At 43.2% G+C, this 26,110-nt stretch overlaps 1 protein-coding gene across 1 annotated transcript in view; it reads right to left on the bottom strand.

The window, feature by feature from the left end:
• The window catches only part of MTG2 (mitochondrial ribosome associated GTPase 2), a 129,850-nt gene that overhangs the window by 19,038 nt on the left and 84,702 nt on the right, over nucleotides 1-26,110 (bottom strand). Inside the window, exon 6 of the mRNA XM_069650721.1 lies at nucleotides 4,762-4,900. Within this exon, the coding sequence (XP_069506822.1) occupies nucleotides 4,762-4,900 (139 nt within the window). The remainder of the gene's footprint in view (nucleotides 1-4,761; nucleotides 4,901-26,110) is intronic.

Here is a 26,110-nt window from a genome sequence, read left to right as displayed (position 1 = left end):
GATAAAAGGCAAAGCACGAGAGCGCACTCTAAGCACACGAGGAAACAGCAGTTCCAAGATGGCAGTTTAACGAGAGGAGAAAAACGACAAAACACAAAAGGGATAACGAGGAGGGATGGACCCTTGACCTTTTTGACAAGGAACAGTTGCTTTCATGAGTCCCCGAGATTGGAAAACATAAGACCAGGAAAATAGGCTGAAGAATCCTGAAATGTATGTCAGAGATAACCGGGGCCATGTTGCATCAACAATCAAGGCGGGGGGAATTACTAGCCATCGTGGTTCTGTCCTTGGCTCCAACAACAAAGCTGCTTCAGTGAAAACAATACAGCCGGTGAGTTGGAAAGACCGATACGAGACCGGTCTGTGTTGAAGCCACAGTTGCAAGCAGCAACATTGTATGGCGAGCGCTGCAACGAACATTGTTAAAACGCATGTGATAAGAGACGAGAGTGAAATTAAACTGCTGATGAGTGACTGAACTTTAAAGCAAGCTACAATACCTTTGACAGAGTGGTCCGACACTGCATGGGTGCTCAATCAAAGGCATCTGTAAGGTATCCAGCTGATGAGTAATGAAAGTAGATCAATTTGACCTGACCCCGGCGGAAGGAGATCATTTGAAAGTGAACGAATAAATGTGAAATCGAAGTGGTCCTGCGATGGGGCAAGCAAAATCCCACTCAAAAGCGAAAGTCTTCCATTTTGATAGAATAGAGAAAATACACAAATCTGGTCTAAGCTTGGGAGATGGAGACCAATTGAAGATTTTGTGTTAAAGTGGGTCTAAGCCCGGCAGAAGGGGATCCGGGGTGAACAGTGACTCACCCAAGAAGTTGTACATGAGAATCCTGAGGAGAAAGGAACTTTTGAATGTTTGTTTGTTGTATCAGGCCCTCTGAAGTTAAGAGACTTTGAATGACAAAGAGACTTTGTTACAAAAGTTCCCGATACTGAGATTTGAACTGCATCCTTGTGCTAGAGAATCCAAAGATTGTGCTAAGATCAAGTGTGTAACCTTGTCCCGTGCTGAAAACGGGGGGAAAGGAAGTCAACGGCTTGAATATCCTGACATATCATTTCTTGAACACTTTTCTTTTGCATAACATTGTTTCCTACACTATCTGTATTTAGAAGTAAGAATTGGCAATAGGTTTATTAGTATAGTCCCTTTTATTTTGACAAGACACCACTAGGACTGCGTTATTATTTGATGGTCGTAGCTTGCTCCCATCTTTAGATTTAGGATTAGATGGGAGTTTTTTCAAACCCAATTGAATTTCAATAAACAACCTTGAACTGTGGTCACTTATGTCTGTCTTACTGTTTGATACCATGCCTTCCTTACAGCATTCACCTGCAACCTGTTAAATACACTCAAATGTATAAAAGGTGGGGCCAAAGAAATAGAAGGAGAGAGGCAAAGTGAAGATGGGAGTTGTGACATGCAGAGAAATAGACACTGCACCGAGAAGCCAGAGATTCGAGAGAGACATTGTTCCAACTGGTATGGTGTGGGAGAGGAGACTCCCTGTAACAGCTGCAATGCCAACAAAAAGTGCGTGAGAAACAACCGCCCTTTTTCCCGTGATAAACTGTGCTCGTTCTCCTGTGGCACTGCTGGCCAGTGGGAGTGTCTCAGGGGTAGGAGAGAAACCCCCTTTCAACTAAGAAGCAGTGCTGGGGCCAGGGAAGAAGGCTGGATGCTTCCCCGACTCAGCCGGTATGCGGGAAACAAGGGAAATACGATTGAGAGCAAGCATTGTTAAAGGTAACTTTTTGTCCACGCGGAATTAACATGAAGCTGTGCCTGAACGTTGTAATGATACGCGAGAAAGAAGCGGTCGCGTACCAAAACAATTGAACAGAGCATCTTCATAGAACATACGCATACAATTCCATTGTTCAAGAAGTGTTTGCATATTGAGTTGAAGAGACAGTACGTTTTCGATAGTCTTCAACAAGAGAAATAAAAGCCTTTCTGATGTGTGAGTGAATCCCATGCAACCAGGGAGAAAGCCTGATGACTATGAAAGTGAAAACCGAAGGAATTCAAAGGAGTATTCCTGAATGGGGAGCAACGTGAAATGCGAGCAAAAGCTGTTGATACGATAAGAAGATACATTACAGAATATCTTATTGATAAAAGAGGAAGCTAAAAGATCGACTGAATTTGTTTAGAGAAACCAGAGATACTAAGGCCCATTGAAACCCAGGAAGAAGAAAGCTAAACAGGTGTTTCAGGCTAGGGGAAGGGAATTCCAAGAGAGCCTAGCTGGAAGTGTGAAAGACTGTATTGAGAGCTTGACACAAGGGAAAGGAAAACCCTTGATGTACTATTTTGAAGTCTACTAAATGCCTGAAACTTGAACATCCACTGAGGAATGGAACCTTTGTTTTGAACACTATTTTTCTTTTGAATTAACTGACATCCCTACACTCTTTTTGTATAAGCAAGGTGAGGGCAAGTGCAGGTTTTAGAAACAGACCCCTTTTTAGCAAATCATATTGACATTTATTATTATTTTATTTCTTTTTAGGTAGGGATTTCCCACCTTGGAATAGGGCCAGATAGGCCAGCTAAGCCCCAGAGTGTCAAACAACAGTAGCCACCAAAGAGTCCATTGGGTTCAACCTTTGTAGTTACAGAGAGGAACCAATCCCTCCAGGTGAGAGAGCCATGATACCCACTGATCTAGTCCTTATCCCTTCCCCTGGGACTTACATCAGCCGCTAGCCTCAAAATCAGGCCTATCATGGAAATTCAGGATCAATGTCCTTGCAGTAGTCATAAACCCACATTTCAGAGGAGACATAAAAGTGATACTGCAAAACCATGGGAATGAACCATTCGGATCTGTCCGGGAGATCAAATCGCCCAAGGGGTACTAGAGAGAGCGATGTTTTCCAGGGTGAAAGAGGAAGCAGGGAAAGAATCCACAGACAGAGGTACCTAGGTATTTGGAGAGGCCGATAAAATAGTTGACCCTGTTGCCATACCTGAACCTAAGATGGTCCAAGAAGACAAACTTGAAACCCTTCCAAGAACATTAGAAAAAGAGCAAATCGATAACTCTCTCAAGGATAGTTCAAGTATCCTTGGTCATAAAGAAAGACAGTACCACAGCCCCTCTTTCCATTAATGGGGTGACTTTCACAAAAAGACTACGAGAAGCATCTAAAACTCTAGGCCAAAGAAAGGAATACAATTTTTTCCCTTAACCCAACAATTCATCCTTTCCATTAGAAAGAAAGTGGAAGGAAATCTGATCTGAAAAGCCACTGTAATTGTAGATTACACCAAAAGGTCTTACTCGCCTAGTATAACTGTGTGTTATCCTGAACGTGGTTATGGGTTTCTACTGCTCCTTGAATCAAGTGTTCCACTATTCAGAAAGGTATACTTGCAGGTTGGTTTACTGAGTTATTCCTTAACAGTGTCACTGCACAACTTCCAGGGTCTACTACCCTTGTATTACCGAACATACCCAAAAAGTAACTAATGGTTTTACTCGCCATGAATAGGCATGTCCTATACTAAATGTCTATGATAAGATCTGACTTACCTAGTAAATACTGTTAGCTTCTAAATAAGGTCTAAGCATTGGTTTGTGTACTTTAAAGCATAGTGTTGTGTTTTTATAATGTGTTTATATGATCAGTGATTGTACTTATTCCCCCACCCAACCTCCTCAACCCCCGCAAGATTTATCTGGGCCTACTTGTATTTAAATAAACCATTTATATTTATAATACTTAGTGTTTCTTTGGACCATATGTATATTACAATTTCTTCATATTGATGCTTCAGCCCTCTCTCCCTCCTAAGACAAGCCTGACTGCCTGTCTACACTACTACAAAATCAGGTGGTACAGCCGGCTACACTACCACAAACTCAGGTGGTACATCCTTCTACTAAGAGTGGAGTCTTGTACTGTCTCAGTTGTACGGTTTTTATGAAGTCTTTGGTAGGGCTTCAGAAAAACTGTCCCAACAAAAACAAAGCAAAAGGATTCGGGGTCCATAGAAACGAGTGAGGGGAAGTTGCCAAAAGAGAAATCCTTAACACTGGGGTCTAGATTTTACAGTCAATCACAAGTCACTTACTAAGTATATTCCTTATACATGCTTTTTAAAATAAAAATGGTATAAACCAGGAAGAGTATAGGAAATTCAGTCCTGGAATTCTACAGGTAAGAGATTGTGTTTTCTATGGAACAACCAGTCAGTGTTGAAAAAGTACTGAACAAACATTATGTTACCTTATTTTATTAGCATTAATAGATAGTGAGTAGCTGCATGAAGCATTATATTCCACCAAAGGATATTAAAAGAAAGGAAGGCAACTGGGAGCAGTATGAAAATGTAATGAATGCTACACCGTACCGTGAAATAAAGAGGACAGCAAATACAAAAGGATGTGTAATGTCAAACCCCAACTCTCGCTTGCTCTGATGAAGAATCCATCAGTCCCTACGAGCTATAAGGACTGGCTGTGGAAGAAAAAGAAGGAAGCGCAGCTTGGGAAGAGAAGGAGTACTCCTACAAAGCCACAGAAAATGTTATCACTCATTGAATGATCAGGTGTGCCTTGGGGAAAAAACAAGACCCAATTTTCATAACTTAAATACAAATAAACCTCAATCTGATCCTGTCAACATGGCTGCCATTCTCTATACAACACACGTTTGTATAATACTTTCTACACCCTCTAAATTCCAGCTGACTTCACAGCAGAGTCGAACGATGTGTGAACTCACCAGCGACTTGCTCATGGTCCTGGTACTTGACAATGCCAACATGAGGATTCAGCGTGGTAAACGGGTATGCAGCAACAGCAGGCCTCGCATTTGATATAGCACGTAGAAGTGACGATTTGCCAGCGTTGGGAAAGCCTACCTGGAGTTAGAAAAAGCAGACAATCGGAAATTTCAAAGCACACTGATAAGAGTCATGGAATCTTACATTAAGGTAGGCTCCCCTGCCCTTTGTACGTAGTGAGAGAAGCATTAGTGACCGTCACAGGAGGGCTTGAAATAACAAAAAAAAATCCAAAGCATAGTTCAAGGGATATTGAATGATAGTAAAAGTTTTTTTATATGAAATGTCCAAGAAATTAACCTCAAACGGGTAGCTGCGCACAAACTCAAACAGTTAATACGGTTTGAGTAGGTGTTGATCAGAGGTTTGCTTCAGTAGTGGGGCCTAGAAGGGTAATTTCTCGGAAACCCTTCCTGAGATAAAGACTGAAAATGTGGAGTGCCTCACTATCTGCGCTCCCAACCAGTGTTTGTGTAAATAGGATATGTCAAGGTAAGTATATGAACCCACACATTTCACTTGAACAATTAATTAGCTGACAGCAAATTGTTCTTAAAGTTCCATGAATTTAATCAACTGAAAAAACGCCACACCAACACGTGTTTCAGCCCTCTTTGGGCCATCCTCAGGGCGTAAAAACGTTATATTACTATCCAAAAGAGTGACAAATCATACATATAACAACACGTTGGGGCATACCAATAATTGTCAACAATTAATAGTAGTTGCAACAAATACCATTCATTAATGTAAAGGCATGAAAATAAAATTAAGACAAGATAGGGGAAGGGGAAGAAAAGACAAAAAGAAGACACGTTAATTAACACAGACAAGCACTCCTTCTAAGCAATATTTTGAACGTTCCATCACAATGCAATCAAAAAATGATAGGTGTAAAAAATGATAGGTGTAAAAAATCCACATCACAGAGAGAGAGAAGTCCATATAGGTGGGGTACCTGATATGAAGCACGTAGTGTGGCCTGCCATGTATTTTGTATGGAAAAGTGGGTTGATCTTAAGTTGGCTAGAAGAATTCCATGCATTAATTCATATCTGTAAAAGCAGACGGGACCTATTTTTAAAGTGATGAATCAGGCGTGTCATTTCCCATTCCGTAAATTAGAAATAACTCACTCCAGCTTACCAACGAATCACAAGCTTTCTGTTAGTCACGCGGAGTTATTGCATGGCAGCTTGGAGTGCTGTTTCAGACTTTGCCTAGGTATCTCGTGTTGTCACGTAAGTCATCTCGTGTACTATTAATAAAGGGAAACAGGAAAGACATAGATTTTGGCAGTCCATGTCTCGGAACCCTCAGAAAAAAAGAGCTCCCCGTGGGTCTATGAATTTACGGCGACGCTTTGTCAGCTTACCCATTAGCCGCTTGAATGCGTTTGTGCCTGGTAATTCTTGCCGGCTTGTCGGTCGCACCCTCGTAGGAATGTGGGTGTTGTCTGAGCTGCCCTAAAGCAGCTCAGCAAATAGGATATAGACATTGGTCATGTGACCTACTGAAGCACTGGTTGCCTAGCAACCTCAAGTGCTGTTCTCACATTAACCATCCCTTCAGAAACGTATTTCGTCTATTTGCCAAGTCACGAAATGAGGTTTGAATACACTCAATTAGAATAAATCAAAAAGAAATGGAAACATGTGGGAGGTCAAAACAGTTGTTTACATGATTCCTGAAGTATACATGCATGAAGGCAAGTGCACAATAAAAACGCAAACGATACATACTAAACCTATTAAAGCACTGATTGCCTCACAAGCCCCGTGCCGTGCTCACATAACACGTCCTTTCAGAAACGTGTTACGTCTGTTTTCTAAGTCATGAAATAAGGTCTAGGTGCCCGCCATTTTGAATAAAAGCGAATTAGAAACAAGTGTAAGGTCAAGCTGTTTTAAACATAATTCTTGATGTATATGCACCTGAAGGCAAGTGCACGATAGGACGCATACTTGAAATTTGGTTAACCTCAGAGAACGGTTTAAATGCCACTGTGAATATCATTATTACAACTGGCCATCCCGATTTAAGTATTAGCTAATGGCTCACGTTCGTTCAGGTCTTATAACTATATGCTGTTAAAAATGTTTTGTATGTTCCTGTAATAGGATGTATTTCTGTGTTTAAAACATCCATCTGTTGTCAATATTTAGTATATGCTGCATAATGTATGCACTGAGAGGTCTAGGCTAGTGCTTTTATTTGAGATATATCACCGATAATGTTGAAATAGTATTAGAAAGGCATTAAATAAAGATGTTTTATATGATGGGAAAGTGTGTCAAAGAGAGAAGGTCCAAGTAATACTCAATAGTGTGAAGTTGACTGAAAAGAGCCACTATGCAACCGGAGGGGCTGGTTTTCTATAACGGACTGAGTGATGTGAGTTGCACTGGGTCACTGGTCACATTACTGGGGCAGATTTAGAAAAGAAAAACAAAAAAAAAGCAATACAACAGAAAAAACCCTTAATGGACTGCTTTGTCTATTGTGATGTGGAGACATCATTAAGTCTCATCATTGAGTGATTTGTTTGACTTTACATTATATCATATTGATCATAGAAATACATTCAGTTCATGTTCTTGGTTTAAGCCAAGCTGAACACATCGTAGCCTGCAAATCATGCGTGCTTCTGCTTGTCGAAATTTCAATTGTCTGTCGCCACCTCTTGTGTGTGGCTTGATATGTTGTAGGCCCACAAATCTGATGTCGCTTCTATGTGCCATTTGATGTTCCTTTTGCCAGTGTGTTGCGAAGGGCAATTTGGTATCTTGACTATTTAGGTTGGCTATGTGTTCTCTAATCCTTATTCTTAGCTCCCGGATGGTACTACCAATATACACTTTCTTGCATACACATATTATTCCATAAACAATATATTTGGAGCGGCAGTTAATAAAGTTTGTGATATTAACTCTCAAATTCCCATGACAAGAGAATACTTTGGTGGAGGACAGGGCAAACTGGCAGAAATTACATGTCCCACACTTGTGGAAGCCACTAGTTCTGATATTTTGAGAGAGCCAGTTATCCTGTCTGTAGGAACCAGATTTTTGAAAAGAGGGACAAAGTATGTTTAAGAGTCGGCGCGCTTGAAAATATTATCCTTGGTTACTCTGTAATATAGGTCACCAGATCTGGATCTAATAGTAAGAGATTCCAATGTTTATTCAAAATATGGTAAATGAATTTAGAATCACTGGAAAATTTGGTGATGAAGTTCACATATTGTGGAAATCCAGTGGTGCTTTTGGCTTGCTCTCTCGTAGTCTGTGACAGGAGAGAAGGTCGCGTTATTGTTTTTGCATTCCGTAATGCGTTATGAATGATAGCAGTAGCATAACCTCTCTTGGAATCTGGTTCCTTTAGACTTACATTCTGCTTCAAATTCCACATCTTCACTACAGTTCCTCCTAGCTCTTAGAAATTACCCACGTGGTATGTTATTGATGACATTTCATCTATGACAGCTTCTCGCATGCAAAATAGAGTTTACAGCAGTTTCTTTACGAAACATACAGGTTTGTATGGCTTTGTTAATTACATACATTTTAAGATCCAAAAACATAATTTCTGTGGCATCAATTTGTCCAGTAAACTGAATCCCAAATTCGTTCTGATTGAGAAATTGCATGAAATCATTAAATTTGCTCATATTGCAAAGACTGTCAATGTATCTCCTCCATACAGGGATGAGCTCGCTTTACAGATTGTAAAAATATGCAGATCTTCAAAATACGCCATGAATAAATTGGCTAAGGCGGGGGCATATTTAGCACCCATGGCAATTCCCTTGGTTTGGGTGTAATATTCATCATCAAATATCAACCGATTGTGGTTAAGTGTAAACTCCACAATTTTTTTTAGCATCTGAACATGAGCTGCATGTGATGCGGAGTGGATCTAAATAGATTATCTATTGTTTTTAATGCCAATGTATGTTCGATTGATGTATACAGTGCAGTAACATCTAGGGTAACCAGAAAGTAGTGCGATTTCCATGTGATATTGTTGAGAATTTGTAAGATATGAGTTGTATCTTTCAAGTAGGCCGGTATTTTAGGAACTAGGTCCTTAATGCAGGAGTCAATGTAAGTTGCTAGTTTCTCAGAGGCCCCTACTTGGTCACTCATAATGGGTCTTACAGATGGTAGATTTGCAAAAGGTTTATGTATCTTAGGTAGTAGGTACAGGGTGGGCATTAAAGGACTGGTGTTGATTTTTCATCGTCAGTCAACATACCTCACTGGCACCATTCTTGAATCAGTGACTGAAGTTCTTGGACAGTCCGAGTTGTCGGATTGTTGGTAAGCTTTTGATAGCAGCCTGGTGTTGCCAAATGAGCTTGAGCCATGCTGATGTAATCAGATTTGTTGAGAATAACAATATTCCCTCCTTTATAACCAGCATATTGTCCGCAGCAAGCTCTTGCAGTGCCAGTTGTTCAGATTTAGATAAGTTGGGATTTTTGCTGATGTAGCCCCTATGATGCCCATCCATATATTGGTGGATTTCCCTGGTAATTGCTCTATAGAAAATGTCTATTGCATTATCTCTGATATTGGGTGGCGTGAATTTGGATCTGTTTTTATTTTCCATGATGTCCATATTACGTTGATGTACACCTAAGTCTCTTTGGATCTCAGTTAACGATAGACTATTTTCGCCTGCAAGGTTAGTGAGGAGGTGTATGTTCTCAATTTCCTGTATGCTCCTAGAGCTAATAGGAGGTAACGTTATCTGTTGTTGAAAAAAGACCGATTTATTATGAAAATCTTTTTTTAGTTTCAATTTTCTCGTGAATTTATACAGATCAATTTGTACCTCCGTCATATCAGATGCGGCACTAGGTGCGAAGAAGAGGCCATAGTTAAGAACAGTTATTTGTTGTGATGATAATTGTTTATCCGAAAGGTTTATAACTAAGTTCTGAGAATGGGCTTCGGCTTTGGTTGTTTGAGACTGGATCTTGTAAATCTTTTCCTTGCATCTCCGGTTCCCTCTCCTCTTTGCTCCTCTCCCCCCTCTGAGGTTGTTGGAGTTGTTGGAATATTTCAGCCTAAAGGGAGTGTTTTTTTTGAAAACGTACTTGCTTATAGTTCGTGTTAAGATTCGAGATGTTGCCCTTTTTATATCTTTTGATTTCCGCCAGGAAACCTCTTCTTGTGTGTCGTCTTTCCTACATGGTTTGTGCCTGATCTGTATCCTCCGTGCCGTCTGTACTGGTTGTCCCTGGTTCTGATTCAGAGTCTATATCCAATGTAACTGGTGTGACATTTGGGGTTTTGATATGTGTTTGATCACCATCAAATTCAGCCTGAAAGGTATAGACTCGGTCATTAATATAATCTCTTTCATCTCGGTAGAACTTCCTGAATTTCCCCATTTTTATGTCATCCTGATAGTCTTCAAGAATAGTGTACATTTTCTCAGTTTTTATCTTTAGTAGTTAATGGATTAGACATTTCTGAAATTTCCTTGTTAATCTGGTCGATTTCTGAGGTCACTCTGGTATGTTCTCTCTCTGCATGTTGAACAAGAATTTTCATATTTTTCTGAATTAGATGTCAAATTGGCTTCCCAGTCGGAGGCTAGGTCTTGGTCATCCAGATGGGGGAAATCCGGAAATATTAGGATTCTTAAACCTCTGGGAATAATTTCTTGCTTGAGGTAGTTCTTGAGTGAGACTTGTTCCCAATATTTGTTGATTTCCTTTTTACTGAGCCGTTCTAGTTTGATGAATTTTTGCACCAGTGTCTCGGTTTTTTTGCATGCGATTTATGAAGGGGTTGCGATCCGTGCCCCGAAGGGCAAAAAGGGCAGCACTATCTTCATCACGATTTTTCAAATATTTGGCCATATTGGATTAGTTAAATGTTACGAAAGGCGCATTGTGCAGCACTCCCGTGGGAAACGCATGCAAAGGAAATGTCCGAGAAATTAACCTCAAACGGGTAGCTGCGCACAAACTCAAACAGTTAATACGGTTTGGGTAGGTGTTGATCAGAGGTTTGCTTCAGTAGTGGGGTCTAGAAGGGTAATTTCTCAGATACCCTTCCTGAGATAAAGACTGAAAATGTGGAGTGCCTCACTATCTGCGCTCCCAACCAGTGTTTGGGTAAATAGGATATGTCAAGGTAAGTATATGAACCCACACATTTCACTTGAACAATGAAATTAGCTGACAGCAAATTGTTCTTAAAGTTCCATGAATTTAATCAACTGAAAAAACGCCACGCCAACACGTGTTTCAGCCCTCTCTGGGCCATCCTCAGGGTGTAAAAAAGTTATATTATTATCCAAAATAGTGACAAATCATACATATAACACGTTGGGGCATACCCATAATTGTCAACAATTAATAGTAGTTGCAAAAAATACCATTCATTAATGTAAAGGCATGAAAATAAAATAAAGACAAGATAGGGGAAGGGGAAGAAAAGACAAAAAGAAGAAACGTTAATTAACACAGACAAGCACTCCTAAGCAATATTTTGAACGTTCCGTAACAATGCAATCAAAAAATGATAGGTGTAAAAAATCAGGCCACACTACGTGCTTTATATCAGGTACCCCACCTATATGGACTGCTCTCTCTCTCTGTGATGTGGATTTTTTACACCTATCATTTTTTACACCCCACGGATTCAAAGAATTATTTTGTTGGTTTGGATTGTGTGTTTTAGTGTGAGGATCAAATACGTTTGGACACAAGATTAGCTTGCTTTAGTTTTAGTTTCATAGGCAGGGAAACACTCTTTAGGATAGGGACATATACGCCTTTATCCAAACCCATTTTTCCTCTAATAAAAATGGCTAATGTTGAAAACATTACAACTTAGTGTACACCTCTCATTTCTGACCCCACACAGTTAACACAGGTCAAGTCTTGAAAAATACCTCTTCCCGTGGCCCCCGAGGTCCGCTCTGCTTGTTGTTGGTTTTGCATTATCTTCTGTTCTTGCGGAAAGTGGCATTTCTCCCTCAAGTCTAGAGTTTGTTTTACGGTCAGTGACTGCGACTAACTGCTCAGTCAGTTTCCTCTCGGCTGACCCATGCTCGGGGACCTATAGTCCTGAACTAAGTAAAATAGAACTCTGGCCATCAGGCACTGTGCAAAAGCTAGTGGCACTAAAGGCATCATTCAGGGGATGGGCGGGATTAGGTACTGGGGTCCTCGTAAAGGGCCTGCACCCTATTACTAATTTCAGAAAACATTTTACAAATTTGGTTTTCTATGGAGCATCACCAACCTTATATGCTTCAAACCCCCCCGAGAAGGCTTCCGATTCATGACACTGCTGAGTCTGTGCAGACTTCATTGCCCGGGTAGTATTTTCGTTTCACTTTGATGCATATTGAAATAATCACAACACATCTTTTTTTTCTGTCAATACACTAACCCAGAGTTGTGTAAAACCCGTTTCTTATTTCGGCCCTCCAACCAAGTTCTACATCAAAAGAATTGAGTTTTTCAAAAGTTCACACACCAAGTTCAAACTATTTTATGAATGCCAGAGGGGTGATAACTGAAGTTACTTCTAAGTCTTACTAAAAAGAGTGAACTCACCACAAGTCCTATAGTTTACAATAAAGTATTGTACAGACCACAATACAGCCTTGTTATCAAATGCACAACGGTGCCAATTGTTTTAATAAAACAGATTTAAATTTCATAATAATCAGATGTAATGGTGTGCCTACTGTAGGCTGCACGGATTCTAGCAGTTTGGTATTTAAGTGAAGAAAGCTGTTGTAGAGTGGTGAAGGGATTTAAAAAAGATGCAGGTAACCTAGCAGTACCTGGATACCAAAAACCAGGGTAAAAAAAGCACTTAATATGCGCAACAGGAAAAGGGCTGCAGGCATATCGCAAATCAGCATAAGCAAGTCCACAGTGGTGTCATAAAGAGCCCTGCCACCCAAGTAGATGGTGACGTCACTGGAGCTGGATCATGACTTCAGCCAAATCCGTCCTCCTTCCATAATAGGGATGCTACAAAGCCTTCTTTCTTCGTTGTCATTAGTTTTGTCAGGGCATGCTGTTCTACATTTTGCTAGCTATGCAAAAACACACTGTAGCTCATGCTTTCCTCCATTTTGCTAGCTATGCAATAACAAACTGCAGCACTGCAGACTTTTACAAACCTTGACGCCTAGCCCACAGAAAACTAAATTATCTACGTACCAAGAATTTTCATTCATTCTATCGTTTGCTAACCCAATATTAAAATCTGATTTTTCCGCAAACTCTTCTCCTACAGAAACTCAGATGACCACATCTCTACACAGCAAACCGCACAGACTTCACCACACTGAACATACAAATCCCACATAACCATGCACAACAGCACATTAGAATCCCTCAGACTTGCATCTAAGCTCAGCAAACGGTGCAAACCGAACTGAAGCCACAACAGATCATCATATCTCACTTTCCTAACCGCTCCCACAGCCTCCCTGTTTCACACCGTCCTTTTTCAGATCTGCCAGAGCAGCAGGGGACCATTGTGCGGTACAAGTAACCTTTAACATTGACATATTTCACTCATCCTGCTCATGTTATCTGGGTCCTGTAGTTTCCTCCACAATTGACACTTATAATTTGTCCCATTCTGCTTTTTGCCGCACAAGAAATGCTATTCCCAATTTTAACCCGCATGGCCCCTTGACGGACAGTGGACACCTGGTGTGTCAGTTCGCGCTGGTCATAGTGATGAACACTGCGCACTAAGCCTGTGGTCTATTTGGATCCCACAGGCCACATTCCTTCTGGGAAGGAGGGGGAGTTTGACTCCTCTACAGCACTAGCTAAGCTTTACAAATCTATCCAACTAATAGTTAATTGCGCCTTATATTAGACAATAACTACCTTCTTCCGTGCTTGCCTAGGTCTATGTGTACGTCATTATGTTTGCATGAGAGAGCATTCCCATTGCCCCCCCCAGTCCATTATAGTGACTCAAATATGTCTTGCCTAACTTTAAAGTGATTGGGGGGGTTTGGGAGGACCCTGGTTCCTTCCCAACAGTCCCACATCCATAGAAAAATGCCACAGTCTGACCCAGTGTCACAATACCCTTCTAACCGCCACCCAGGCACAGGCCACCATGAGGGCGAGCTCGTTCGCAGCCCTCAGGAGCGGGATAAACCAATTGGTGGTTTGGCAATCTGGGCCAGCAAAGTGGCAAGCGAGGGACCAGCAGATAGACCACTCTGCTTCACAGCTTCACTTACACTGTCCTTTAATCAGCTTTAACGCAAGACGTAGATCAGTTTAGACCATCAGTAACTGCCGGGAGACAGGGAACCCCAGACAGCTTGAGGAGCTGCAATTGCCGGTCTCTCCTCCCCTGCTCTAACCCGACATATGATGAAAAAAAATACTTCTGAAATTGTACAACCTAGGCTCACCAGTGCTTTGCTGTGACAAAACCGAGCAGCAAATCAGATTTCAGGACAATGGTAGGGAAACAAAGATTTTAAGTCCCTTTGGCTGCGAGGCACAATGCAGGTTATTATCGATCAATGTCGTCTTTTCCCAGTAAGCTATGCAGCTCCCATGCGACCGTAGTATCAACAGCTGTAAGAGTTCAGGACGTTTGGAGACATTACCTTGTGTGCGTGAGTCGATCCTGGTTGTTCGTCGCTGAGGGAAGTCAGTTTTGGAGCAAAAGGAGGATGAAGGCTACTTACTTCACTTTCTTGCGCTGGGCTGCACTGTGTTGTGTTACGGTTGATAAAAAGTCATCACACAAGCAGTCCCAACGTGCTCCAACTCCCGCGCCCTTAATCCCCTGCAGGCTTCCCACCTCGCGGGGGGATTCTGGTGTTAGGAAGTGTTGGGGGTGAAGCTTAGGTGACAGCAGCTTGTGAGGGACAAAACAGCTCCAGCAGGCTCTAACTCCTGCGCCCTTAATCCCCCGTGGGCAATCAACATCACACAGGTGTATAAAGGGAGGATCCTGAGGGAGATAAGTTAGATGCAGTTGGGCGAGCAGGAGGGAGGCCGAGACCGGCAGAGGATACCTCTTCAAATCAAAACACCAGAAGCGAGCTGGGAAGGTTGTCTGGAAAGGAGAAGCTAAAAGGCTGGGAGCTGCCACGGGATCCAAAGAAGGACTGTGTGCTCTGAGGCTGGCCCAGTGAGAACAATGGGCTGCAGCGTGTCACAAGAGCTGTACCTCCGAAGTACTGGAATCAGACAGTCAGATCCCTGCTGTCGAGGCCCGGACACGTGCTCGTTCCCTTGGGGACAGTGTCGACGCCAGGGTCTCTGAGGGGCAGGCAGTGGGACCCTGACCTCAGCCCACAGATCCAAAGGGGCTACCTGCCAGCGCTGTGCTACCTGCGTGAGTCAGAGAGAGCAACCCAGTGGTATGCGTGTAGCTGAAGAGGGGCAGAAATCTGTAAGTGGACATTATAAGTTTGAAGTTATGAGGCAAAGGAAGAAGTGCATTCTGGGAATTGTAGTGAACCGAGAGAAAACATTCTTTTTAAGTGCTGATGAGGCACGAAAGAAAGAAGGCTGCACGCGTGTTGGTGAGACGCAAAAGAAGGCAGACCTGTGATGAACTTGGAATTACCGATAGCTGTGAAACCAGCGAAACTGAGTAGTGGAGTGGTGCGGCGAAAGGAAGTAGCCCACCCAAAAGTCTCAGTGAAAGGTGATATGTTTTTGTTATGAAGTGATAAGGTGAATTAACTATAAAAAGCCAAGGGATCAAAATTAACCCCGGGGAAAAGGGGGAGGGTGGGAGTAAAAAGGTGAATGTTGACCTTTTGACATCGAACTACCCAGACCAAGAGACAATGAGTCAAATAACAGAAGAGTGTGAGCCGAGGGGAAAGTCGAAGTGGTCCTGCGCAGGTCTAAAGTAAAAGCCACGCACATTTGAAAGTCTTCGACATCAGGAACAGGTCTGAGCCCGACTAAGGGAGACCGGAAATGTGATAAATTAGGGCACGGGAACCCCTAAAGGATGTGAATTAAGCTTGAGGAAGGGAATCCCTGCAAGTGTGTCGAAAGGTCCATGCCCGACTGAGGGAGACCTACTTTAACTTTTTTGTTGAAATTGTTTTGAAAGCTGTCAAGCGACTTCAAAGTGAAAGGCCAGGCGGACCTCGATCCACGTTTTAAACTGCCTTTGTTTTGAGAACCTGAGCCAGAGTGCATCATCCTGTCTATGACGACCGCCTTACTCCATCTAAAGTGGGGAGGAGAGCGGACTCAGCCACATTTATTCTTTATATTGTAACACTCATTTTCCTTTGAATACATATTGTCCCTTACACACTTTTTAATAGATAAGGCAGGCATTACGTTTGTTAGTGTAGGCCATTTTGATTTGACAGACTCAACTAGGACGGTTTTATTATTTGATGGTACCAAACCCCGAACATTGAATAAAGGTTTTTGAAACTGTTCTCTTGTGTCAGTTGTCTCGCCAATCTAACTGTTGATACGATGCCTACCGTACACTGTCCTGTGGGGACAGCCAGCTTCCCAGCACAAACTGGTTCCAGACAGGCACACTGCAGGACAAAGACCAGGGGAGTTTCAGTCACCTCCACCACTTCCTGTCCTTTCAGGCATTCAGAGGGCCTTGGTGGGCTTTCCAAGGTGAACCCGCCAAAGACAAAAGACCCATCAAGACCTTCCCAGCCCAGGCAAGTAGAAGAAGGATCAAGTAAGAACAAGTCAAATGGTGGCCCCAGTGTCCCTTACCGCAGCTGCGAAGGCAGCCTGTGACAAAAGTCAACAAAAAGTTGTGCAAAAAGGTACACTGTTGCCAGCCGGTCAGGTGAACTTGTAACATTAAAAGTTACTTGAAAAGTGAGAAGGAGGCAATGTTTCACCTCCGCAATCCACATAAGGTGGGATTTGCTGTTCTCACAAAATAAAATACAAGAGGGACAAAAGGGTGTCCCCCTGCCCTGGTAACTTGTGTTAACGCATGTAAAGTAAAAAGGAAAAGCTTAAGGAGCTTCCATTAACACTGCACAGAAAGTGCTGTGCACTGAAATAATAAAATGTAGGTGCCAGAAAGCATAACTCAATTAAAAAGTACCAAACAGAGGAAAAATGTGGTCTGAAAGTTACAGTAAAAGAATGCGAGTGGGGAAAAAGGTTCCCAATCACTCAGGAGACCCAGTCCAAAAACTCAGTAGTCCAGCAAAAATGGTGGCGGACCCACAAAGTGGGGAGAATTTCGCTCAAGAAGGAAAATCTACCCAACACTTGCTCTCCCTGATCCCCCCCCAGACTAAGGGACAGGAGGATTTAATCCACTCCTGGATGAACCTGTGGTTCCAGTCGGTCATACCTTCTGAAGAGTCCATCCACAATCTTATGGTGTGACCCTGACCTATGCTCATGGCGAAGACAAAGCCTTGCAGGCTTATCGGCCACCTGAGCAGCTTCGGATGTTCCCCCTTTATCTGCATCAGCCATCTCAGAGGTTGGAGGCCAGTTTGAATCCTAAAAGTAGATCCATACAGGTATGGTCTAAACTTCAATGTCCACAAACTGGCAAAACATGTTCTATTGTTGCCCATCTCTTTTAAACTAGATGGGGTGCTCCCTGCCTTTGTCATCCATCCGACTCAAGACTGCCCCAATTCCTGTATTGAGTCTGTACAAGGAAGGGTTGAGAGTAATCAGGAGCTCTCAGCACTGGAGCTTAGAAAAAGGCATCGTTCAGCCCCTGAAAGGCTTTCTGGCATTCCTCTGTCCATTACACCTTTTTAGGGTACTAAATGGTATTCAAAAAGGTGCTGCTATGGTCCCACAGTCAGCTATGAAATACCTTTAACATCCGGTGAGGCCTAAAAAGGTATTACGGGTCTCCCAGTCTTGTACAGCTAGGCAAGGGCTTTATTTCACCACCTTCTACCTCGTGTTGAAGGTAGATCACTTTACTCTGACCAACCTGGCACTTGATGGATTTAATGGTCATATTGGCTTGTTGAAGAACCTTCACTTTTTTTATTTTTTATTTTTATTAGCATTAGGTTACAATATAACCTTTTATCAGATTCCGTTCATCAATGTTTATAAGTCATTTCCGTAACAAACAAAACTAAACAGAATTCATTTTTTCACAGCCAACTTCCATACTACACCTCCAGACTTTCAAATTTCAGTGCCATTACCGCCTCATTATGAACCGTCATACAATTAACAAGGGAACTGAATCACTATGCACGACTGTCAAACTACATATGTCCCAGGCGCAAGAAAACTTCTCCCAAGTAATTTAATAATGCCAAAGTTAAAGACAAGCTCTCCCCCAGAGTCAGTCGATCCCATCATTGATCCATTGACAATAATGGAAAAGCATGGATGAAGGAGGCCAGCCACTTCGTCCTTCATTCTGTTAATGCCGGGCAGGTGAGGGCCAGGTGCTGCAGTGTTTCAATTGCCAATTTAGATTAACACAATCTACAGCTGCAGTCCAGTATTTTGGCAGTGAATTAAGAGCTTGTCCTTCCGGCGACGATCTTCCATAAGATGTACATGCTGATCTTTCCTCTTGTGTTTGGATCCAATCGCTGTCCCACAGCTTTCATTTTACTTTACATAGGTTGCTAATAAGCAGATCTTCCGTTGCATCAAGACTCCTTGCAGATATTCACCCATTCTCTTAAGACGCCATCAGTTCCTTCCAGGATGGCGTTTTGTACAACCTCGAAACCTCTCGAAGGAGAGGGGGTTCTATATTTTTGGAAGAGTGGCAGAGATTTTAATCCTAACTCCATTCTAACTGCTTGGATGGGCATTCCTCACGGCAGGTTCGAGACCCTTTTCCAAAATAAACCATCTAAGCGTGGGCAGGCGGTAGCCAGGAGAACAAGGGAAGCCTCGGCAACAAATGTAATGATTGGAACAACCTTCATTTTATAGAATGTCCTACAGGGTCCACTCTCTGTCAGAAAAAAAGACTGCAGCTAAGGATGGTCTTTAGGATGCAGATCTTCAACATAGGGAAGGGCTTCTTCCAGTTCTGTTTCACCAGTAGCCGTTTCACCACTTTCTGTTTGGTCGTCCCACTCAGCCTGACCTGGTGGAGGGGTCACTAGTGTGACCTTGGACTGTCATCCAGGGATGTCCTTGTCCTTTGAACATGTGTTATACCTTTCCTTTCTTCCTGAGACCTTGGGTTTCCTCTTTGTCTCTATCTTTGGCCTGGAATTAGAAGGGCGTCCTTCCTGTGTCCTGGGGGTTATATGAATCTCTGTAACATCTAAAAGGTGCCTCTCTGGCCAATCTAGTCTGTTCCTGCTTCCTTTTACTGGTATTCCCCAGCAGGACTCTCCCATGCACCTCATTCTGTACACTGACAGGTATTCTAACAGTCATATTGTTGCACTGGATGAGAGCTGGCAGTATTGGAACCATCTGGATTGGGCCTCCTGCAAGTTTAGTGGGACCTTTGGGTGCCTTAGCAACATCCACATGTTTGAAAAAGCTTTCAACCACTGGGGCAAGCATTAGTGTCTCTAATAGCAGGAGTCTCCTGACCATTAACACGTACACTGTCCTTGTAGTACTTGTTTGTGTTTTCCGGAATGGAGTTGTACACACCCACATTCTGCTGTTCTCACAGACCCAGGGACACTAAAAAAAAACACTGAGTTACCACTTGCCATATGAACCTCTCCCTCAGGGATGAAGGCGGCAATGGAGGCAGGGTGGACCCCTGAAGGTTTTCCCTTGCATCTGGGATCCCCTTTCATATGGTCAGTTGACCCACAAGCATAACATTTACCAAATGCTCTCTGGAATAGACTTTGGCTTCCCTTGGAATTTACCCTCATTTTATTTGTGGCCCTCTTTTGGATGGTTGGAATTACAATTCTCTTTTCTTGTGCTGCTTCCCCTCATCCTTTTTGGGAGTGGCCCAAGAATCCTTGTGAGTGGCCCTGTTGGCTACCCACAAGTCAGCAGCCTTTGCCAACTTCTTGGGATCAATCTCGTGCGAGTCAGCCAAGTGCTGTCTCAGCTCAGGAGAGCAGGCATCAAAAATAGATTCTAACAAAAACAGATTTCTAATTCATTCAAAGGTGTTCACTTTTTAACTCTTAACCAACCAGCTAAGTTTTTCAAACATTCACACACACAGGTAGCCATAGGGCTACCATCAGTCTTTTGGAGGGTCCTAAACCTCTTAAGGTACTGGGAAGGAGTTTCCCCAAATCTGACTATCAATGCCAGCCTCACATTTCCATACTCTTTTCTCTCAAGGACACTCAACACCAATATAGCACTCTTGGGTATCCTACACAAATGCCAGGGAATTAAATCATTACCTTTGATCCACTGAATCGCATGATTGTATTCAAAGGCACTCAACCAATACACAATATCATTCTTCACATCATATGTACTCACTGCTTCTTTGGGCAGGCAAGGCCTCTTGGGACTGGAAGACCTAGAGGACCCTTAGGAGGAAACAGATTCAAGAGATAGTCTTTGCATATCTTTCTCATGCTGCATTTCAAACTCCCTGATTCTGTTGTCTTGATGCTTGGCTTCTCTATGAGCATCCAATCCTTTGGTTTCCAATTCTATTCTCTTTAACTCAAGTGAAACATATTCTGGGCTCAGTGTTGGACATGGTGGGGTCCCAGTGGAAATAGGCTGAGGTAGTAAGGCAGGTTGTGACAAAGACAGATCCTGAGACTCTTCTACTTCTCCTGCCCCTATACTATCATCTTCATCATCATAATTTTCCACATTTCTTGGTGCAGGCCTACTACCCAAGCATAGGTGACTCAACTATCTGGCAATCAATTCATTTTTCTTTCCATTTACACTAAGACTCCTGACTTTACACATTTCTTTCAGTTGATGTACTCTTAAAATGATCAGGGATCCCTGACTGAAGTTATCCATATTTGGCATGCTACAATTGCTTTTTACTTTCTGATGGAGCTTAGCCGTGTGGAGGTTTAGTTGAACACAAGCACAGAAAGACTCAATGTAACAACTCTACACAAATATTTACCGCCTGCCACCAGTGTTAGGCAAGATGGGATGTAGTAACCCTGTGGGAAACTACACCAGCCTTGTCCTCTTGGCAATAGGGAACCCAACCTTTGGTATAGGCCTGCACTACACAAGTTGATAGCGTGACTGAGCAGCCAGGCTTATCTCAAGAGGGGTCAATGTGAGCTGTAGAGATGCAACATAGGTATTCACAGTGACAAGCCAAGTAGTCAAAGAACACTTATACTCAAGGTTTCTTATTAAAATGATTTATTAATTTAACTTCCTTTTTAAAGTAAGTTTCTTTAGAAAGGGCAAGATGCAACAACTAAATACACTTCCAAAATCCACTCCTTCAGTTTCAGTTAAGGAGATACTCTTTTGGGATGACACACAGACACATCCTACACTCTCAGGTGACGTCAATAGCTAAGACACTGTGGACATTGATATATCACTTTGATACTTAATGCAATACTGGAGTTATGGAAAAAGGAAAAAGGTTAGGGAAGGAAACAAAGGTTAAGAAGTTCTCCTGAACTGGTAAGCACTTTTACAATCCCCCAATGAAATATAGGTTAACCCTTTCCCAGCAATACAAGTAACCGATGTATGACTTTTTGAGGGACAGATAAACACAAAGTCAAAGGGTCAGAAGAGTCTACAGGGAGCCAGGACAGCCAATGTCAATTGAGCAAGGGCTGGGGGATCTGAGGCACTTCTTGAAGATTAGCAAAAAAGTCTTGCACAAGGTTATAAGAGTTTATAGAGAGAAATCACTGTTGGGCCACAAGCTGTAAAAAGCAGCTACTGTAGGTCTCCAGAGAGAACGAACAAGCTACACAACCAAAAAGGTAAGCACCCCTTTGGTTAACACAGTACCTTTGGTTAGAAGAAGAAGGACGACGTCTGGGGACTGCTGCACTGCGGTTCGAAGGTCGGCAGCAGCAAAGAGCTCTTTTCAATTCATTGGCACTTCGCGGTTTCAGCTACCGGTCAATAACACCACCGGCGATCTTGGACACTTGATGGGCTCCCCTCTCTTCTGGAGTGCAGCACTCTGGTGAGGTGCTTCAGGCTTGGGTAGTCCTGCTTCGGGAGGGTGCTTGGGATCTTCCTAGAGCTCTGGTCCACTTAAAAACGATACACTGGATTCTGGAGTTTCTGACCCCTGGCACTCGGTTTCAGCAGCAGCGAGGAAGTACAGCCAGTAGGGGGAGGGGTTCCAGGCAAGTTTGCTTTGAGGTTGATTGGTCCCACCAACCCAAGGAGTGTGGGGGAGTCGTCCTTTCCAGGCTTCTCTAGTCGATTAGAAATGTGGAGCTCCAGCACTGCAGCAGGACTTCACCAGGCAAACCAACGTTCCAGGAGGGTGCAGCAAGCTTCTCTTCCAGTTTCTTCTTCGGTTCCTTCGTCCAGTGGTCGACTTACCTTTGTCCCAAAAGACAACGCTTTTTTTTGCAAGTTTCTCCCATTTATTCGCAGCCTAGCTGTCACTCACACAGCAGGGTGGCGGTCTTCCAAGGAGAGCCAGCCAGCCAATCACCTTTGGGTGCATTCCTGTAACTAAGGAGACTAAGCACAGGGAGTTTCGGGAACCTCCCTCGCTTCCTGCCCTGCCAGACACGCTGGAGCCAGAGGCAGGCTTCAGCAGTGAACCCCGCCAAAGACAAGATGATCAAAGGGACCAAACATGGTTTGTCGTGCAGAGAGTAAAACTCAAGAAGGACCCCACAAGCAAGAAATGGTGAAAAAAGAAGGCCGGGCCATTTTGACAAAATGGGCACCCATGGGTGCAATACTGCAGCTGAGGATTCAGCCTGCGGTAAAAACGCACAATGGTAGGAAGAATAAACCACTGCCACCAGCCATTAATTGTAGCGATGGTAACATAGTAACATAAAAACATTACATGAGAAAGTAGACAAAGGGGATAATAAGTAACCCCTCCAGCACTAGACATAAAATGGTGTTTGCTGGCTCTACAAAGAGAAAAAGGTAAGTAAAGTCAATTTCACTTTACTACTCTTGGAAACAGTAGTTTATCCAAGAGAAAGTATTTAAACCTTAAGAGAAATCCAAAGGACTTCTCTGTGACAATGCATTGAAGGTGCTATGTGTCACAATACAAAAAGGTGATGCCTATGGAGTTTGACAGGCTCCCAAGTCATAAATCATTGTAACACAGAGTCCAAATCAAAAACACATGAGAGAGTGAGGCAAAGGGCATGTTTTCAATTGGCCTGGCGGCTCCAACACCAGTGAAACGAGACGGAACACCAGCTGTGTGTCATCTGCCCAAGTATAAAAGTGTACCCCATAGTGAGCAATAAGGTCAGCAAGCGGACAAAGGTATACATTGAAAAGAAGAGGGAAGGCCACTGCGGAACCCATTAAGAGAGAACCGTTGGGGCAGAACGGCAGGGGTACAGGGACACAGATTGCACACTATTAGATAAAAAGGAAGAAAACCAAGCAAGAGGAATTTCAGAGCTACTGGCCTGCTCTAGTCATTGCAAAAGAATTGAGTGGTCAACTGTATCAAAGGCTGGAGAGAGGTCTAGGAGAATCAACACCCTGACCCCTCCGCGGTCAAAGCAGCGCAATATCATTAAGCAATGAGACCATCACCGATTCCGTACCCATCCTAGGTCTAAAGCCAGACTGGAAAGGGTGCAGCAGTTTATTCACTTCCAAGAAGCACGTGACCAGAGGTGTAATAATCGACCTCCATAAGCTTCATAAGAACTGTCAAGAGTGAAATAGGGTGATAATTAGCAGGTGAAAATGGGTCAAAACGTGGCTTCTTTAGGAGGGGGTAACCAATGCATGTTTCAAAGCTGGGAATCCTAGACAAAGAGAAAGAGTGCTGAAGAGCAGCCATAAATACTGGTATGATGGTCTGAGGTAGCCCCTTAAGAATATGAGGAGGAATAGGATCCATAGGGGACGACCGTCACCATATCGTTAGTAACTTGTTCCAATTTTAAAGGTTCCACCCACGGGTTTAGTACAGGCGGGCGGGCTTGGAGTGAAACTTGGTGCTAGGACAGTTTTTCTGAAGTCCAACTAAGGCCTTAGTAAAACCATTTAACTGAGACAGTACAAAACAAATCTACAAATCCAGGATTACCTTGACACCAACAACCTATTAGGGCTCAGTCAATCGGGCTTCCGCCCGAGACACAGTACTGATAGATCTAAAAACTCAAATTGAGGACACGAAAGACAAGGGCAACCTAGCGCTCCTACTCCTACTGGATCTCTCTGCGGCCTTCGACTTGGTCAATCACCAAATCCTTTGCCAGCACCTCAAACTTGCCACCGACTTCTCTGATGCAGCTACATCATGGATCAGCTCATTCCTTGCAAATAGGTCCATGAGGGTCTTCTCACCACTCGCTGCTGCTGACCCAGTGCACGTCCCCTGCGGAGTCCCCCAAGGCTCATGCGTATCACCTACGTTATACAACGTATTTACAAAACCTCTCTTTGATATTCTTGACTATCTGGGTGTCTCCTACACTAATTATGCGGACGACACCCAGATACTCATCCCTATCACTGGGGATTATGTAATGGACACCAAAGCGATTAATGCAGTCTACTCTGCCATCCAAGCGTGGATGGCCCACCACAGGCTTTGCCTAAACGATGAGAAAACAGAGCTACTCATCCTAGGTTCCCAGCCCAAACTCGCAAAACTCGACAGTAAATATGAGACCTTTAACATTGATGGCAACATTATCAAGGTTACTAATGTCACCAAAACTCTTGGTATTTACCTAGATTCCACCCTCTCACTCAACAGACAAACCAACTCAGTTGTCTCAGCATCCGCGTATATGTGTAAATTGATCACAGCCTGCCGTCCCTTTTTAACAACTGACAACTGCCTTATTCTCGCCAGAACCCTCATCCTATCCAAAATCGACTACTGCAATGCCCTTTACCTCGGAACTAGCCAAAGAAACATTGATAAACTACAGGTAACCCAGAATAACGCCACCAGGGCCGCTCTCAACATAGCCAGGCGTGCCCACATCTCCTCCATCAGACGCAACCTACACTGGCTTCCCATTGCACGGCGTATCGCCCTCAAAACACTTGTTCTTAGTCACAAAGCACAGAATAACGCTGCCCCGGCTTACCTATCTACGCGCTTTGCCCAACACACAGCTTCCAGACCACTAAGATCTGCACAAGCGCACACTCTCATCATCCCTAGTTTCAAGCTTCAAAGTGCCAGAGGCTCGAGCTTCCCACATGCCCCAATGTGTATCCCGGCCAGTAAGCAACCAGTGTAAGCATAGCACCTAAAAGGTGCTATTTGTGCAGCATTGTGCGGGCTTGTTAGTAAAAGTACACAATGTAATGTGCCTCTGTTCTAGCCTAGGCCCTAGGGATATTAATACCCAGATATAGACGTGCCAATCATATATGCAAATCATGCAGGCAGTGTGTATGAGGCAGCTCCGCTCATGCAGTAGCCAATTGCTCTCTTCTAGTACGGCCACATCTGCCAAAGTATAAACCCATCTAGTACCCTTCCTGTAAACGTCTTGTGCCTGTATGTAGCCGAGGCACTCGGGATATTCCTGCCAAGAGTAAGCCTTGCTGTAAATCTAAGCTATACTACGGGCAGCATGTGTGAGGCAACAACACAGCTGAATTCACACGTTGAGTCCGTCAATAGTCTATACAATCAGGTCTGCATCAGAAGGATAGTGAAGAATAGCACAGATTGAAATGCTCGCAAGGTTTGAAGGCATGTATGCATATTACAGACCAAAATTGAGTTGCAATGCAAAATGTTCAAATTTCACAAAAAACAATGTAAGTTGAGTTCCTCGTTCATCCCGCTGGGTGCCAAGGACTCGAGTCTATGTACACAGAATGCTTCCCTCTATGCTCTTCCTCTTGTGATGTCTCCTCGATTTCCTTTGGTGCCCAAATTGGTGGATGAAAACTAATTTGGTGGAGAATGTTATTCCTATTCGTGGCTTTTGTATAGAGAGCAGTAGAAATAACATTGTCCTTAACTCAGACATCAATGTCTAGGAAATTGACAAGTGGTGTCCATATCTCAGCCGTAAATTGGATCTGAGGGTCTATCTCGCTGATGTGTCTGGTTATGGCATGGTTAGATGTGATAGAAAGGATGGTAAGGGTGGGGGCGTTGCGATTATACATAGATTAGACTAACATCTGGGAAAGTAGCGAATTCATAATGGATGGGATAGATTCCCTCTGCATCAAAACTACGTTGAATGCAGAAAGTA

Source organism: Ambystoma mexicanum, chromosome 3p, assembly GCF_040938575.1.
Source record: "Ambystoma mexicanum isolate Mex_15411 chromosome 3p, UKY_AmexF1_1, whole genome shotgun sequence".
Classification (NCBI taxonomy): Eukaryota; Metazoa; Chordata; class Amphibia; order Caudata; family Ambystomatidae; genus Ambystoma; species Ambystoma mexicanum.
The sequence above is the reverse complement of the archived record's forward strand: the minus strand, read 5'-3'. Positions and strand labels throughout refer to the sequence as shown.